This window comes from Chrysochloris asiatica, unplaced genomic scaffold, assembly GCF_000296735.1.
Source record: "Chrysochloris asiatica unplaced genomic scaffold, ChrAsi1.0 scaffold00154, whole genome shotgun sequence".
Taxonomy (NCBI): domain Eukaryota; kingdom Metazoa; phylum Chordata; class Mammalia; order Afrosoricida; family Chrysochloridae; genus Chrysochloris; species Chrysochloris asiatica.
The window spans coordinates 7,664,818-7,683,119 of record NW_006408672.1 but is presented as its reverse complement, the minus strand read 5'-3'; the positions used below and the strand labels follow the sequence as shown (position 1 = coordinate 7,683,119).

Below are 18,302 nucleotides of genomic sequence, written 5' to 3'. Positions count from 1 at the left end.
ACCAAGACATATCAAAATCAAGCTCTCCAAAATCAAAGACAAAGGAGAGAATCCCGAAAGCAGCTAGGGAAAAGAGAAGTGTTACTTACAAAAGCAAGAAAAAGCAAGTAAGATCAAGTTCTGATCTCTCAGCAGAAACCATGCAGGCAAGAAGGCAATGGGGGGACATATATTAAACACTGAAAGAAAAAAACTGCCAAGAATTATCTAGCCAGAAAAGCTCTCAATCAAATACAACATTGTAATCAAAGCATTCCAAGATAAACAGAAGCTAAAGGACATTGTCAAAGCCAAGCCAGTGCTTCAAAACATCCTGAAGAGAGTTCTTTGGACTGAAAACCAACAAGAACAATGACCAGAAATTGACATATGTGGCAGCACCACCTAGAACTCAAATCAACAGAGCAAATAGTCCAGAACAGAACAAAACTAGAAGGCTGAATTCAGAGGATCTGGGAGGTCAGTCTATGATCAAAACAATTACAATATGAAAGAAGGGAAAATACAGAAAAAGAGATCCAGGTGGTGAGAAGGTCAGATAGATTCAGGATAAAATAGACTTTTAAATGGAGGAAAAAGTTAATAGAGTATAGTGTAACCTCAAAGAAAACGAATACTTTACAACCTATTAAGAAAATGAAACTCCAAGAAGAACATGGAAACATTAAAACTAGGAAGAAGCTGACAAGGAAGAACACACAAAAAACATGAGCTCAGCACAGGAAGGCATGCAGAACAAAGAAATCAGCAGCACCACAAAAAAACAAACATAATCTCAGGAATTAATTCATACCTATTGATAATTACACTGAATGTCAATGGATTAAATGCACCAGTCAAGAGACAGAAAGAGGCAGAATGGATAAGAAAACAAGATCCTTCTTCAATATGCTGTCTGCAAGAGACACACACAGACAAAGACAGATTAAAAGTTAAAGGATGGAAAAAATATATACCAAGCTAATTGCAATAAAAAACAAACAAAAGTTGCAATGATAATTGCTAATAAAATTAACTTTTAGGCAAAAACCAGCATAAGATAAAGAAGGACATTTTCTCATGATTAAAGGGTCAATTGAACAAGATTACATAACCATAACAAATATCTATGTTCCCAATGAAATTGCCCCAAAATACACAATGCAAATTCTAATAGAAATGAAGAAAGAAATAGACAAATCTGCAATAATAGTAGGAGGCTTTAAAAAAACAAACAAAAAAAACTTTGGCATTTTTATTCAGACATGTATAAAAACAAAACATAAAACTTAAGTGATAAAACAGACATTTCCACCCTATTTCCTTTCCATCCAAGAGGAGAAAGGTCTAGTTGGGTTCCCTTTCGGTGCCAACTCACTACTGGGTAAGAAGAGCTTGTAAAAATAGATTTTAGAGACCCTTGTGAGTCTGTCCTTGGGTAAGGGGTGGAGATAATTAATAGTGGGAGATTTTAATACACCACATTCAAAAAAGGAAAGAACAACCAGAACAAAACTCAACAAAGACACAGAAGAACTAAACAACACTATCAACCAACTTGACCTCATAGAGCATTCAACACAACAACAGTATAATACACATTGTTTTCTAGCACACCTGGAACATTCTCCAGAATAGACCATGTGTTAGGCCACAAAACAAGCCACCATAAATTTACAAACATCAAAATACTGTAAAGCATCTTCTTAGATCACAATGCTATCAAATTAGAAATCAACAATAGGAACACCAAGGAAATAAAGTCAAATACATGGAAACTGAATAACACCCTGCTGAAAAGTGACTGGGTAGTAGAACAAATAAAATGTGAATTTATAAAATTCCTAAAAACAAATGAGAATGAAAACACAACACACCAAAATCTTTGGGACATGGCGAAAGCAGTGCTAAGAGGACAATTTATTGCAATAAACACACACATCCCAAAAGAAGAAAGAACCAAAATTAACACAGCATCTCCAACAATTAGAAACAGACCAGCAAAGTGAATCTACAGTCACCAAAAGAAAACTAAAAATAAAGATTAGAGCAGAAATAAACGAGATAGAAAACAGTAAAACTACACAAAGAATCAACAGGATAAGAAGCTGGTTCTTTGAAAGGATTAATAAAATTGACAAACCACCTAACAGAAAAGAGGGAGAAGACACAAATAACATGCATAAGAAACCATCTGGGTGTTTTTATAGAAATAAAAAAGATGATAATAGAGTACTATGAAGAGTTGTACGTCAACAAATTTGAAAATCTAGAGGAGATTTTTAGAAAAACACGACCTGCCTAGACTTAAACACAAAAGAAGAAATTGATCAGGTCATCAAAGAACTCCCAACCAAAAAAAGTCCAGGTCCTGATGGCTTCACTGGTGAGTTTTACCAAACATTCAGGGAAGAGCTGTCACCAATTCTACTCAAATTATTCCAGAATGCAGAAAAGGATGGAAAACTTCCTAATACATTTTATGAAGCAAAAGCATAACGCTGATACCAAAACTAGGGAAGGACATCATTAAGAAAGGAAATTATATACCAATATCCTTCATGAACATAGATGCAAAAATTATCAACAAAATCTTAGCCAACAGAATTCACCAACACATAGACTCTCAAACATTGTAAGAATTGCACAAATAGAGAAGACAAAATAGATGATTGGGACATACTAAAAATGAGAAACTTATGTGCATTAAAATATTTCACCAAAAGAGTAAAAAGGGAGCCCATAGAATGGTAAAAAATGTTTTGCAATGACTTATCAGACGGGGGACTAATTTATAAAATCTACAGGAAACTATAACACCTCCACCAGAAAAAGACAAATAACCCAATTAAAACATGGACACAGGACATGAATAGACACTTCATCAAGGAAGACATTCAGGCAGCCAACAAACATATAAAGAAATGTTCACAATCATTAGCTATTGTTGTTGTTAAGTGCTGTCGAGTTGATTCTGACCCGTAGCAACCCTGTATAGGGTTTCCAAGGAGCAGCTATTAGAGAGACACAAATCAAAATTAACAATGCGATATCATCTCAGACCAGCAATAACAGCAAAGTTCAAAAAAACAGAGGACAATAAATACTGGCAAAGATGTAGAGAGACTAGAACCCTCTTATATTGTTGGTGGGAATGTAAAATGGTTCAACCACTCCAGAAAATGGTATGGTGCTTTCTTAGAAAGTTGGAAATAGAAATACCTTGTGATACAGCAATTCTCTACTTGGTATTTATCCACAAGAAATACAAGCCAGAACATGAGTAGATATGTGCATACCAATATTTATCACAGCACTATTCACAGTAGCAAAAATATGGAGACATCCTAAGTGCCCGTCAATGGACGAATGGATAAACAAACTTTGGTACATATATACAATGGACTATTATGTTACCTTGAAGAATAACAATGAAGTTACAAACTACGGAATAACATGGATGAACCTTGTGGCCATTGTTCTGAGTGAAATTGTTGTTATTAAGTGCTGTGGAGTAGGTTTCAACCCATAGTGACCCTGTATAGGCTTTCCGAGGAGTGGCTGGTGAGCTTGAACCGCCAACCTTGCGGTTCAAACCGACTTCGCAGTCCAGCACATTAACCCACAGTGTCACACCAGCAGTGAAATTAGTCAGTCACAAAAGGACAAATATTGCATAAAACCATTACTTTAAAAGCTTAAGAAAAGATACCCATACCAAAAAAAAAAATTCTTTGTTGGTAATCAGGGGTAGAAAGAAGGGGATAGTACAGCACAGGTTAGGGGATAGTGACATAATTTCTCAGGTGTTGGGGAGGGCAACATACAAGGAGGGGGAGGGCAAAACACAAGGGGGATGGTACAAGAACAAGGTAGATAGGGGAACACTTAGGTAGGTTTGCATGGGCTAAATCAGAGGTAAATAGTGATGTATGCTCCATCTTGGAACAACAGGGCTCTGTGATAAAGTGATTGAGGCATAGTCTGAATGGGTAAAAGAGGGAAAATAATTTAAGATGCTTGACTGTCTTAGGGATATTAGCTTCCCTTGCCTACTATTGTAAAATAGACACTTGAGTGGGATAGAAGGGAATATTGGGAAATATGATTACAGAAAACTTACTTGTAAGTCCGTCTTCAGTCTATAACTGATGGGAATACCTATAAGGGGTTCTAGAACTTGCCCAGTGAAAGTTCTTCTGTGGAGCCTTTGTTGATTATAGGACCTTATAGAATCCTGAGCCCCATCCAGAACCTTCTGAGGTGGGCCAGTCCCACTTGAAAGGACAAGCAGACCAGCCTGGAGTGGCTAGAGGAACAGAAGATACTTCTTGAAAGAAAGACCAGTAGGAAAATACAAAAATAAAAACAAGAATGGCAGTTTGTTTGGCGATTACAAGATCAAGCTGTTTTCTGGGGAGCCATCAAAGCAAGCAATCAAGTCCCTTCAGGAAAACCCCACTACAAGACTGAACTCAAAGAGAACACACAAGTAGGCATGTAAGCTTGCAGGTGGGTGACCACTTTGGTATACATGTGAGTGGAAGTGGGGGAAAGTCAGTAACAAAGATATGGGCTGAGTTTGAGCACGTTGCATAGACTCCTTGAGATGAGTGACAGAAGAGGAAGGTCTGAAGTTTGGGGAGACTTGGGAACTCCTGAGCCCATGGACACTGACCTAGCTAGCCACAGAGGGCTAGAGCTGAGAGTGAAGTGCCCGGCTGATCTGAAGTGAGGGGGCCTTGAATATAAATAATTTGCTTTTATAAATAAATAATATTATGCTGCTGCTGTTGTGTCCCATTGAGTTGTTTTGATTCATAGCGACCTTGGATAGAGTTTTTGGGGCTATAAATCTTAATGGGAACAGAAAGCTTCATCTTCCTTCTATGGAATAGCTAGTGGATTCCAACTGCTGGCGCTGTGGTTAGCGGCCTTACTTGTTACTATGCTACCAGGGTTCCTTAAATAGCATTATGTTGTTGTTGTTAAGTGCTGTCAAGTCAGTTCCGACCCATAACGACCCTGTATAGGGTTTCCAAGGAGCAGCTGGTGAGCTTGAACCGCCAGCCTTGCAGTTCAAACGGCTTTGCAGTTCGCCGCATTAACCCACAGTGCCACACCTGGACTCCATTATATAGTCCTAATATTAAATAGGTGTTGTGCTGTGGGTTAATGTGCTGGACTGCAACGTCTGTATGAACTGCAAGGTCAGCGGTTCAAGCTCACCAGTTGCTGCTTGGAAACCCTATACAGGGTCACTATGGGCCGGAACCAACTCAACGGCACACGTCACAACAACAACAATGTTAAATATTCTAATTATAATACATTTATTAACTCGGACTGAGTAAACTAGGTTGAGTGAACAGTAATTACATTGATATATTCTAATTTTTTTAAAACAAATTTAACAGAAAAAAGGGCAAAATAAAAGTATGTGATAAGTCTAAAATTAAAATACTGATCTTAAGTGTATGTGAAGGAAGTCTCACCCATAAAGGTAGGATATTTAGATGCCCAGCTTAGTTGAATCAGAGAAAACTAAAAAATGATTTTCATAAAACCAAGTTTGGAAATTACTATGCATTTTTTGTTTTTTGTTTTAAAACAAGAGTTTTCTGGCCCTAATACTCCCTTTCAAAGCTGCATCCACATTTTTAAGTCAAAACCTAGCTCTACTACTGATAAAATTCTTATATGCATAAGGTATCTATGTCTTGGGTTGTCTATCTTAGACTTGCTAGCTATGGATATCTTCAAAGCACATTCAAATTATGTAGTAAAGCAGTTTTCCCAAAGATGATGGGTGTTTCACGTGTAGAAAAAAAGTAATTTTCAGTACTTAAAATGTTATAATTGTCCTCTATAATCAGATTGGCATAAAACAAACTCCTCATTGCGCAAAGTTTAAGCACTGACGTAAAGAACTCACACATTAAAATGATAAGATTAAAGCTACATAAGAACCAGCGTATCAAACCGGATGTATTAGGATAATTAATTGTATTTAAAGAATTATTTTTCTTTTCCCTTCTGTAGGTGAAGATGGCGTAATAGGATTTACCACAGTTACTTTAGAGTCTCCAAAAGCATTGCTGGCAGAGACCTGACTGCGAGGTAGTTGGCATAGCTTTTCACTTTTCACAGTCTCAGCTGGTCCTTTCATAACAACTGGACTTATTTGGTCATCTTTTAAGACATAGCCTGATCCAAAGAGTTCTTCCATTAGGCTGCTTTTCTTATCTCTGAAAGTTGTGCTTTTTGCTTTTGTTCTGGAGGACTTACCAAAAGAAGGTTCGTACCCACCAGCTGAATGTTCTAGTTTCAGTTCTGTATCACCACGCTGTCTGCAGGTACTGTGATTGCTTCTTGTGATGCCTGCACTGGCTGAACCACTTGAAGTAGGAAGTCCATGATGCAAGTTTTCAATCGTTTCTGTGAATGAGTAATGCTTTCTTTGTCGTAAGTGTAGCTTGACATTTGGAACAGCATACTTGTCGGCTAGCTCACCCAGGTCATTAACTGGTACGCTCTCACATTTTTCTTTTACTAAGTCATCTTCCTGATTGCTTTCCTCTTCAGGATGAATTACTGGAATATTTTTTGGTGGTAGGACTTGTTCTTCTATAGTTAAAATGATTTTCCTTTCTTTAGCTTCCCTTTTCTCTCTTTTTCTCTTGTCAGTATTCTCCACAGGTGCTTGTATTTCTAGACGTACCTCTTCTTTGGACAAGTCTATATTACAAAAACAGACAATTTAGTGGTCTTTAAAATGAATGGATTCCCATTTTAAGATGGCATTTTCAGCATACTTATTTATACCTCCTGACAAGCACAGTATAAAGACAGAAAATAAATCTATAAAGATATTTACTATTTCTAAGCATGAAATCTTACACTTTCCTAGAATTTGCCCAAGAGTTGGGAATTATGACACAGCTCAAAAAAAAAAATGATATTCATAGGAGAAGAAATAAAGTTTGCCAATGATTAACAGATATTCACCATTACTACTTGGGAGTTGGATAAATGGAGAAAAGATTGTAGTTGGGTGTATGATGTTGACACAGTGAGAACATTTGTAACCACCCAAAGTGGCATTTCATTTCCAGAATAAGTCTTTGCTGGAGCCATCTTAATCCACCCTCCTCAGCCTTTCCTGCCCCTCTCCCTCTTCTGTTTTATTCTCCTGTACAGCACTCATTATAAAACATACTCCAAACTCATCTTCTTCAATGTCTGTCTCCTTGTACATGAGGGTAGGGATTTTTGATTTTGTTCACTGCTGTTTCCCCAATACCGGACACAAAAAAGTTTTTCTCCAATGAATGAATAGGCTTTCTAGGGAAATATGAATTGCTACATGTGACTGCAAAATAAGTGGGGAAACGTAAATAGATGAGTAAACATAGAAAGAAAGATGACTGATGAGCAGCTTCCAGCAAACTGCACCAGGCATGGTGGCTTTGCAGAAGAGTGTGTCAGACCTTTGTGTTATTTAAACTTTATTCTATGGCTTATTGTGCCTCACATCGAAGGTGTGGTCATTCTGGAGCCTCTACTGAACATCTGGTATGTTCAATGAGGGCTCCTCACTGTAGTTCAAAGGAATGCAAACGATTCACAGTCCTGTGGGACCCCTGACTGTTGATTGATCATCAAGAACTGATTTTTCCTCTGGTGTTGTTTCTGCAGTTCTAAGGGGTTTTAAGAAGCTTTGGTAACGTAGTAGTTATGAATCAAGCTGCTAATCTTATGGTCAGCAGTTCGAAACTACCAGCTATTCCACAGGAGAAAGATGAGGCTTTCTGCTCCCATAATGATTTACAACCTCGGAAACCCTATACAGAGTTGCTGTGAGTCGGAACGGACTCCGTGGCACATAACCACCACCATGGGGTTTTACCTAAACTTCTCATTAGTAATAATGCAACATGAGAACAAAGGGGCCTGTTTTCTGGGGGGAAATTGTCTCCGACCTAGAATGCTTTATTTAGCCAATATTAGTCAAAGCACAAGGACAGAATAATGACATTTACATACAGGAAGTTACATGCATTGACCTTGTTGTTAAGTGCCATTGAGTCTGTTTTAATTCATAGCGATGCTTTACAGGGTTTCTCAGGAGTAGCTGGTGGGTTTGAACTGCCAACTTTGTGGTTCACAGTCCAGTGCTGACCTTACAGCACCATACCAGGAGTCCATGCAATGACCTTACATGCTCCCAACCTCAAGAAGCTACTGGAGGCTCTGCTTTTAAAAAAATTTGCCAAGGACCGGGAAAGACACAGTTTAGGAGACAGAAGATCTAGTAAAGAAGTGGGGTGAGAGGAAAACGGTAAGGGAGATCCCAGAAGACAGCTGTGTGGCTGAATACAGGACAAGCAGTCTAGCGGAGAGGACAAAGAAATGTGAAGGACTGGCATCCCAGGACCCTGCTCTGTTACATCTTCCATATACCGAGTGCAGGGTGGGCAAATGAAGCTGTGGCACTCTCTCAGGTACCCTGCAGCATGTGCTATCTGAACACTCTTGTTCCATCCATGTAAGCTTTTAGCTTTGACCTGATTCTGAGAGTTAGAAGTACTTTTAGTGACCTTGTTGTTGTTGTTGTTAGGTGCCATTGAGTCGGCACTGACTCATAGCGACCTTATACACAGCAGAATGAAACACTGCCTGATCCTGAGCCAACCTCACTACTGTTGCCACACTTGAGTCCATTGGTGCTGCCACTTGGCCAATCCATCTCGCTAGGTCTTCCTCTTTTTCTCTGACCCTCCACCCTACCAAATATGATATCCTTCTCCAGCGACTGCTCCCTTCTGACAATATGTCCAAAGTATGAGAGACGAAGTTTGGCCATCTTGGCCTCCAAGGAGCATTCCGGCTGCTCTTCTTCCAAAACAGATCTGGTTCTTTTAGCAGCCCATGGCACTTTCAATATTCTCCTCCAACACCATAACTCAAAAGCATCAATTCTTCTATGGTCTTCCTTAGTGACCTTAAAAGCAGAAAATTCTAGGCATATCATTCTCTGTGGCGCCATCTCTCTGTAACTTCACAGAGTAGTTCTGCCAGATGTTTGACTCCAAATTACAAGCACTCCCTGAACCAACCACCACCCAACTCTGATTTCTTCAGCATCAGAGAAGATGAAGCCAGTCACTGTTCAGTTTATCTTTTCCTGAAAGTCTACATCTAATTGTGCCCTTTACCCAGGTGGATATGTGTTTGCTACTTGCTTTTTTTTTTTTTTTTAAGTATATATATACACACACACACACACACATTTCTGGTGTGGTGCTGCATGATAATGCACTGGATTATAAGGTTGGTTTGAACCTCAAGGTCAGTGGCTCAAATTCACTAGCTGCTCCTCAGAAACACTTTACAAGGTCTCTGTGAGTCAGATTTCGACTGCGTGAATCATGACAAGCTATGGACAACATTGAGGAATTGTCCATATGTATTCCAGAAGATTTAATTGTGCTCATGAAGAATCTGTACATTGACCAAGAGGCAGTTGTATGAACAGAACAAGGGAACACTGAATAGTGTTCTTTCATATATTTATTCAATCTGTATGCTAAGCAAGTAATTTGAGAAGCTGGATTATATGATGAAGAACATGGCATCATGATTGGAGGAAGACTCATTAACAACCTGTGATATACAGAAGATACAACCTTGCTAGATGAAAATGAAGAGGACTTAAGATACATACTGATGAAGATCAAAGACCACAGCCTTCGGTATGGGTTGCACCTCAATGTAAAGAAAACAAAAATCCTCACCACTGGACCAATAAATAACAACAAGATAAATGGAAAAAAGACTGAAGTTGTCAAAGACTTAATTTTTCTCAGATCAACCATCAACACTCATGGAAGCAGTAGTCAGGAAATCAAACAACGTATTGTATTCAGCAAATCTGCTTCACAAGACCTCTTTTAAAGTTTTGAAGAGCAAAGATGTCAGTTTGAGGATCAAGGTGCACCTGATCTAAGCATTGGTTTTTATAATAGCCTCATATAATGTGTGAAAGCTGGACAGTGAATAATGAAGATGGTAGAAGAAATGGTGCATTTGAGTTTTGGTGCTGGAGAATATTAAAGATCCCATGGACTGACTGCCAAAAGAACAAACAAATCTGTGTTGGAAGAAGTACAGCCAGAATGCTCCTTAGAAGCCAGGATGGCCAAACTTTGTCGCTCAAACTTTGGACATATTGTCAGGAAGTACCAGTCCCTGGAGAAAGACATCATGCTTGGAAAAGTGGAGGGTCAATGAAAAGAGCAAGACTCTCAACAAAATGGATTGTCACAGTGGCAGCAGCAATGGGCTCAAGCCTAGCAACAATTGTGAGGTTAGTGCAGTATTTTGTTCTATTGTGCATAAAGTTGCTATGGGTTGGTACCAACTCAACTGCACCCAACAACAACAACAACAAAAACAACAAATGAGTTGGAACTGACTTCACGGGACTTAACAAGAGAAACATATATATGAACTCCTGAGTTTAAACCATTTATCTCCTTGTTCTGTTCAAACAACTGCATCTTGGTCTGTGTATAGGTTCTATATGAGCACAATTAAGTGTTTTGGAATCTCATTCTTCAGAATGTTATCCATAATTTTTTATGATCCTTACAATTGAATATCTTTGCATAGTTAATAAAGCTCAAGTAAACATATTTTGGTATTCTCTGCTTTCAGCCAAGATCCATCTGATGCCAGTAATATTATCTCTCATTTCATATTGTCTTCTGAATCGGGTCAGAATTTCTGGCAACTCCCTGTTGACATACGGCTCCAAGCATTTTAAGAATTATCTTCAGCAAAATTTTACTTGTGTGTGTTATTAATGATGTTGTCTAACGAAGTGCAGCCAGAGTGCTCCTTGGAGGCCAGATGGCCAACATTGTGTCTCTTGCTTTGGACATATTGTCAGGAAGGACCAGTCACTAGAGAAGGATATCATGTTTGGTAAGGTGGAGGGTCAGAGAAAAAGAGGAAGACCCCCAACGAGATGGATTGGCCAAGTGGCAGCATCAATTAGCTCAAGCAGCAACAATAGTGAGGTTGACCCAGGATTGGGTAGTGTTTCGTTCTGCTGTGCATAAGGTCGTTATGAGTCGGTACCGACCTGATGGCACGTAATAACAACAACACTCTGTTGGGCCTACCTTCCTTTGAAACAGGCACAAATATGGCTCTCTTCCAGTTGGTTTGAGGCAGAGTGGGGGCCAACAAGGCTTGAGCAAACTGCCTACAGGACAGAACTCAGGCAAGCACAAAACTAATGAATAAAGAGTAGCTCTTACTTTCTTTAAGCCAACTGGTTTCATCCCTGTAAGAGTTCGCTTACTTTACTCCTTTGTAATTTCTCTTTCAAGCCAGGTGCCAGGTATTATCCACACATGCATACAACCTTGAAAAACAACAGATGAATGATCTTGCACTGGGAGTGGAGGAAAACACCAGCCCCTGGAGGTAGGGACTTAAATTGGAGTCCTGAAGAACTATACATGTGTAACATCCCAGAACAAGTCTGACAACTCCGCCCAACAACTTCTGCTGCTAACTCCATCTTGAAACTAACCTGCTCATGAACCCTATTATTGTTGTTGTTAAGTGCTTTTGAGGTGGTTCCTAGTCATAATGATCCTGTATATAGGGTTTCTGAGGCTGTAAATCTTTATGGGAGCAGAAAGCCTCATCTTTCTTCCTTGGAGTGGTGGGTGGGCTCAAACCACCAATCTTGTGGTTAGTAGTCCATTGTTTATCCTACAGAGCTGCTGCACTCCACTAACCATAACTCTACCTAAAATGGACTGTGGTGGTGGTGGTGTGCCCTCTAGTCAGTTCTAGCTCATTGCGAACCTGTATAGGGTTTCCGAGGCAGTAAATCTTTATGGGAGCAGAATTCTTCATCTGTCTCCTGTTGAAGGACCTAAATGGGCTACTCCCCAGAAAACCCCACCTATCTCTATGAATAAACACAATGCCTTTCCCCATCAGGAACATTTCGAAACCCCAGCTAAACCTTTGTTTGGATTCTTGGTGTGGCACTGTAGGTTCAGCCCTGGACTTTGAACCACAAGGTCAGCAGTTCATACCCACCAGTCATTCCTTGAAAACCCTATTTAGGCATGCTATGAGTTGGAACTGACTTGACAGCATTTAACAACAAACCTCTGTTTCATGCAACAGATGTATTTTGTCAATTCCTGGAGCCTTGTATTTCACAAATGCCTTCAGTGCAGCTTTAACTTTTTCCTTCAGTACATTGGTTCTTGATCATATACTACTTCCTGAAATGGTTGAATGTTCACCAGCTCCTTTTGTGTTAGTGACTCTGTGTATTATTTCCATCTTCTTTTGATGTTTCCTGCATCATTCAGTATTTTGCCCACAGAATGCTTTAGTATTGTATATTGTGATTTTTTTTCTTCAATTCTTTCAACTTTCTCTGAGAAATGCTGATTGTGTTCTTCCTTTTTGGGAATGATCACAGCAAGTTTCAGAGTCTCTTCTGACATCCACTTTGGCGTTTTCTTTCTTTCTTTTCATTTTCATGAACTTTTGCTTTCTTTTTACATGTGTTCTTGATGTTATCCCACAACTTGTTTGGTCTTCGGTCATTAGTGTTCAATGTGTCAAATTCATTTTTGAAATGGTCTCTAAATTCAGGTGGCATATATTCAAAGTTAAGGATCTCTGGTAGCATAGTGGTTATGAATTGGGCTGCTAACCTCAAGGTCAGCAGTTTGAAACTACCAGCTGTTCCATGGGATGAAGATGAAGCTTTCTGCTCCTGTAAAGATTTACAGTCTTAGAAATCCTAAACAACGTCACTATGAGTTGGAACAGACTCCACGGCATACCACCACATTCAAAGCTGTATTTTGGCTCTCGTGGACTTTGTTGTAATTTTCTTCAGCTTTGGCTTGAACTTGCATATGAGCAACTGATGGTCCATTTCATAGTGGGTCCTAGCTTGACTGATGATATTGAGCGGTCCATAGTTTCTTTCAACAGATGTTGTTAATTTGATTCCTGTGTATTTCATCTGGCTAGGTCTACATGTATAAACACAGTGCCGTTGAGTAGATTCTGACTCATAGTGACCTTGTTTTGGAGGCTGTAAATATTTACAGGAGCAGAAAACCTAATCTTTCTTCCACTGAGTACCGGATAGGTTTGAACTGTGGACCTTGTGGTTATCAGTCCAGTGCTTATCTTACAACACCACCAGGGCTCCTCCTTAGGTCCACATGTATAGTAGTTGTATATATTGTTTAAGGAAGGTATTTGCAATAAGGAAGTCATTGGTCTTGAAAAATTCTATCATACAATCTGCAACATCATTTCTATCATCAAGACCATATTTTCCAACTACTGATCCTTCCTCTTTGTTTCCAACTTTTGCATTCCAATCACTGGTAATTATCAATACATCTTGATTACATGTTTGATCAATTTCAGACTGAAGTTGGTAAAATTCTTCAATTTAATCATCACTAGCTTTAGTGGTGTGTAAATTTAAATTAGAGAAGTATTAACTGGTTTTCCTTGTTGTGATTGTTAGGTGCTGTTGAGTCGGTTTCAACCCATAGTGACACTATGTACAATCGAAAGAATCCACTTCTGTGCCATCCTCACAATTGCTGCTACGCTTGAGTCCATTGTTGCTGCCACTGTGTTATTCATCTTGTTGGGATTCCTCTTTTTAGCTGTCCATTGGTCTGCTAACCTCAAGGTCAGTATTTCTAAACTACCCGCCATTTCATGGTGGAGAAATGAGATTTTCTGTTCTCGTAAAGATTTAGTTTCCAAAACCCTATGCAGGGTCGCTATGAGTTGGAACCAACTCTATGGCACACCACCACCACCACTTTACCAAAGAGTCCTGGTGTGGCACTGTGGGTTAATGCACTAGACTTCCAGGTTGGTTTGAATCTCAAGGTCAGTGGTTCAAGCTCACCAGTCACTCCTGGAAACCCCATGCAGGTTCACTATGAGTCGGAACTGACTCGATGGCACTTAACAACAACAACCACTTTACTAAGCATGATGTCCTTCTCCAGGGACTGGTCCCTCCTGATAATATGTCTAAAGTATGAGAGATCAAGTCTGGCCATCCTGGCTTCTAATGAACATTCTGGTTGTATTTCTTCCAACACAGATTTGTTTGTTCTTCTGGCAGTCCATGGTACTTTTAATATTCTTTTCCAACACCATAACCAAATGCTTTAATACTTCTACAGTCTTCCTTACTTATTGCCCGACTTTCACATGCATATGAGGACACTTTAGTCCTCAAACTGACACCATTGCTCTTGAACACTTTAAACAGGTTTCGTGCATCAGATTTGCCTAATGCAATACATTGTTTGATTTCTTGACTGCTGCTTCCATGAGTGTTGATGGTGGATCCAAGCAAAATGAAGTCTTTTCTCCATTTAGCATGATGTTATTTATTGGTCCTGTGTTGAAGATTTTTTGTTTTCTTTGCATTAAGGGGCAACTCATGCTGAAGGCTGTGGTCTTTGATCTTCATCAGTAAGTATTTTAAGTCATCTTCATTTTCAGCAAGAAAGGTTTGTATCATTTGCATATCACAGGCTATTAATGAGTCTTCCTCCAATCCTGATGCCACATTCTTGCTTATATAATCCAGCTTCTCAAATTATTTGCTCAGCATACAGATTGAATAAGTATGGTGGAAGAATATAACCCCTGGTGCATAACTTTTTCAACTAGTGCCTGTTGGTCTATGTACAAGTTCCTCACGAGCACTATTAAGTCTTCTTGAATAATTATTCTCTTCAATGTTGTCCATAGTTTCGCATGATATATACAGTTGAACGCCTTTGCACAGTCAATAAAGCATGGGTGAACATCTTTCTGGTACTCTCTACTTTCAGCCAAGATCCATCTGATATCAATGATATCTCTTGTTCCTTATCTGAATTTGGCTTGAACCTCTGGTAGTTCCCTGTTAATGTGCAGTTGCAGCTACTTTTGTATGGGTATTAGCCTATCACAGACAACATTGTACTTCAAGATTGATCTTGAAATGCTCTTTTTGATGATGAATGCGACACCATTCTTCTGGAATCTATCATTCCTGGCATAGTAAACCATGATTGTCTGATTCAAAATGGCCAATACCTGTTCATTTCAGCTCACTAATGTCTACGCTACTGATCTTTATGGGTACCATTTCACTTTTGATGATTACCAATTTTCCTAGATTCATATTTTGTACAGTTGCATCTGTTTCTTCTCATTTTGAGTCATGCCCAATCAGCTAATGAAGATTCCAAAAGCTTTACTCTACCCATGTCACTAAGATTGACTGTACTTTAAAGAGATAGCTATTCCTCAGACATATTTTGAGTTTCTTCTAAACTGAGGACTCATATTCAATAAATATGGTGAACAAATACAACCCTGGCACATACCTTTCCTAATTTTAAACCACTGAGTGTCTCTTTGTTCTGTTCATACGACTGCCTCTTGGTTTCTATACAGATTCCTGTCAAGCACAATTAAGTATTCTGGAACACTGTTTAGTAGCCCTATATCATACAGTGTCTTCCTGGTATTCAAAAGGTTTTTAGTGAGTAATCCCTCAGAAGTGAATAGTCAATTCCTTCTTCCTAGTCTGTCTTAGTCTGGAAGTTCTGCTGAAACCTGCCCTCTATGGGTGACCCTGCTGGTATATGAAACACCAGTGCCATAATTTCCAGCATCAAAGCAACATGCAAGCTACCACAGTATGCCAAACTGACAGACATGTGGGGATCAATATCTATATTTATATCTGTATTTAAATATTTTATTATGAGTTGGGTGAGGCTTTACAGAGCAAAATAATTTTCCATTCAACTTAGGAAAACCACAGGAATGGCTGGCATGGAAGTCAGAATGATGAGCACTCCCATTGGGCAGGAGAGGAGACAAGGGCCCCTAGATGTCTAGGAAACACTAATGTGCTCATTTTAATTATTATGTACATTTTATATACATTTTGAGATTCTGTAAAAATTTTTTTTAAAATTCACAGTATTAAAAAAAAAAATCAAATAAGAATAAAAGAGACTTTAAGGTTTTTAAAATTACCTTCATGCTTTTTCTTAGGATCTTGGTTTGGTAGTTTACTGATATTGTGAGAAATTTCACAGTTTATTTCAGTTGATTTTTCTTTATGAGCAATGTTTCCTGTTGGCTTTTTAGTCTATTAGAAAAGCAGCAAAAACACATTTCTTGGTTTCAGATAATCTGAAATTGTGTTTTGTTCTTATGAATACTAATACTTTTTATATAGAACAAGTGACTATTGCTTACTTTATTTTGTAAAGACATGTTTAATTCAATATTATAAGATTTCAAATTTTCTGTACCTTTGTTGTCAAAGATGAAACATTTGATTTTTGGGTTTCCTGGTGTCTCATACTTATAAGTGGAAAGCTCTTCCTATCTGCTTGTACTGATTTTGTTGAAGAAACTACAGAACAGGTAAATTATATGTAAGGAACCCATTATACATTTGGAAGCAATATTAATTTTAAAGATAACACTGAAGTATGTAATTTAATAACAAATTGCAGACATTTCCTAAAAAAATTCCATATATGTATAACATTTACTAGTTTCCTGCCACCCACCAATCTGTCTTGCTTTGTGTTATTTTGGTCACAAATGTTATAATGATTACAAGACAAAGGCAAATGTATAACAGGGAACTTGTCGATAGCCATCCACTGATTGCAGAGACATGTTTAAACATGTTTTATTTGAATGAAGTACACCCAGGTATCTGGAAGCCTAGTTGCAATACTTTTTGACTCATGCTCTTTTCAGTTTCACTATTCTTCTAGAATCATTCTAGAAATGACCAATACAATAATTTTTTAAAGTATTCATTATTTTTACTACACAGATTAGGAAAATATGACTAGATATTTAAAAATAGATTTTGAGGAAAAGTAATTAAAACGTACCTTTTGGATAATCATCTGTGTCATGTAAATTTTTAAGTATTCGATTAGTATAGATATTTTTAATTTCAAGCTCTCGAGCTTTCTCCTAAAAAGAACCACAATACCAGATATTCTATAAATACTTGCTTTTGTCAACCTTGATTTCTTTTACAAAACAATTTAGTGAACTTGGTATTCTTCAAATAAAATCTATAGATCTGAACAGAAATAAAAATAGGTCATGCCACTGTATTTTGTTGTTGTTAGTGCAGTTGAGTTGGTTCCAACTCATAGCGACCCTGTATAGAGTTTCCGAGGAGCAGCGGTGAGCTTGGACCACCAACCTTGCAGTTTAAACCAACCTAGTAGTCCAGCACATTAACCCAAAGAGCCACACAGGACTCCATGCCACTATATGTTGTTGTTGTTGTTATGTGCCGTGGAGTTGGTTCCGACTCATAGTGACCCTGAGCAGTGTTTCTGAGGCTATAAATCTTTACTGGAGCAGAAAGCCTCATCTTTCTCCCATGGAACAGCTGGTACTTTTGAACTGCTGACCTTGTGGCTCACAGTCCGATTCGTAACCACTACATTACCAGAGCTCCTTTATAGGCAGTCCAATTTAGGACAACTGGTACTTGCCTTTTAATGTTATGTAAATTTACCCTTTGAAACAATGGGATCAATCCCTGTTGTTAAGTGCCTTCAAGTCATAGTGACCCTATATAGGGTTTTCTGAATCCTGGTTACGCACCATAGGATAAGCACTTGATTTTAAGGCCGGTTTGAAGTGCTAGGTTGGCAATTCAAACTCACCAGCCACTCCTTGGGAATACAGGAATATAACTTGTTCATAATCCTGGGGCTGCCTGACATCACAAAGTACCAGCTTTGTTATCAAAGTAGCAAACTGTTATAATGGGGAGCATATTTTTGAAAGACCTTCCATGCCAGCTTCTTCCACTGTGTTCTTTGGCCCCCTGGGCCTGTGTTGTGAAGGTCATTGCCCCTCTGCCTGGTTAGTTCAGTAGTCGTTTGCCACACATCCATATAGAAATTAGTTAAAGTTGAATACAATTAAAAATTTAGTCCTCAGTCATACTAGCTATATTTCAAGTGCTTAACAGCAAGCGAACTGTGACTGGTCACAAGGACAGTGCAGAAACTTCTATTAGATAAGGTTCTTCCATCTTGGTAATGCACATGACATGGGAAAGCCTAGAAAAGAGGAGGCCGTTGTTCAGCTTTACATTTCAGTGTTCACTGTTTTGAGTTTTGGCAAAACAAAAGTTTTGAAATTCAGGCTTGTTGAGAAAAAAAAAAAAAAAA

The 18,302-nt window shown here is 38.6% G+C and overlaps 1 protein-coding gene across 1 annotated transcript in view; it reads right to left on the bottom strand.

Annotated features, from left to right (window-relative positions):
- Positions 1-5,989: 5,989 nt before the first annotated feature.
- LCA5L (Leber congenital amaurosis 5-like) overlaps positions 5,990-18,302 on the bottom strand; it is a 47,986-nt gene continuing 35,673 nt past the window's right edge. Inside the window, exons 4-7 of the mRNA XM_006870839.1 lie at positions 16,995-17,079; positions 16,395-16,498; positions 16,114-16,228; positions 5,990-6,717 (exon numbers count right to left, since the gene is read on the bottom strand). Coding sequence (XP_006870901.1) covers positions 5,990-6,717; positions 16,114-16,228; positions 16,395-16,498; positions 16,995-17,079 — 1,032 coding nt within the window. The remainder of the gene's footprint in view (positions 6,718-16,113; positions 16,229-16,394; positions 16,499-16,994; positions 17,080-18,302) is intronic.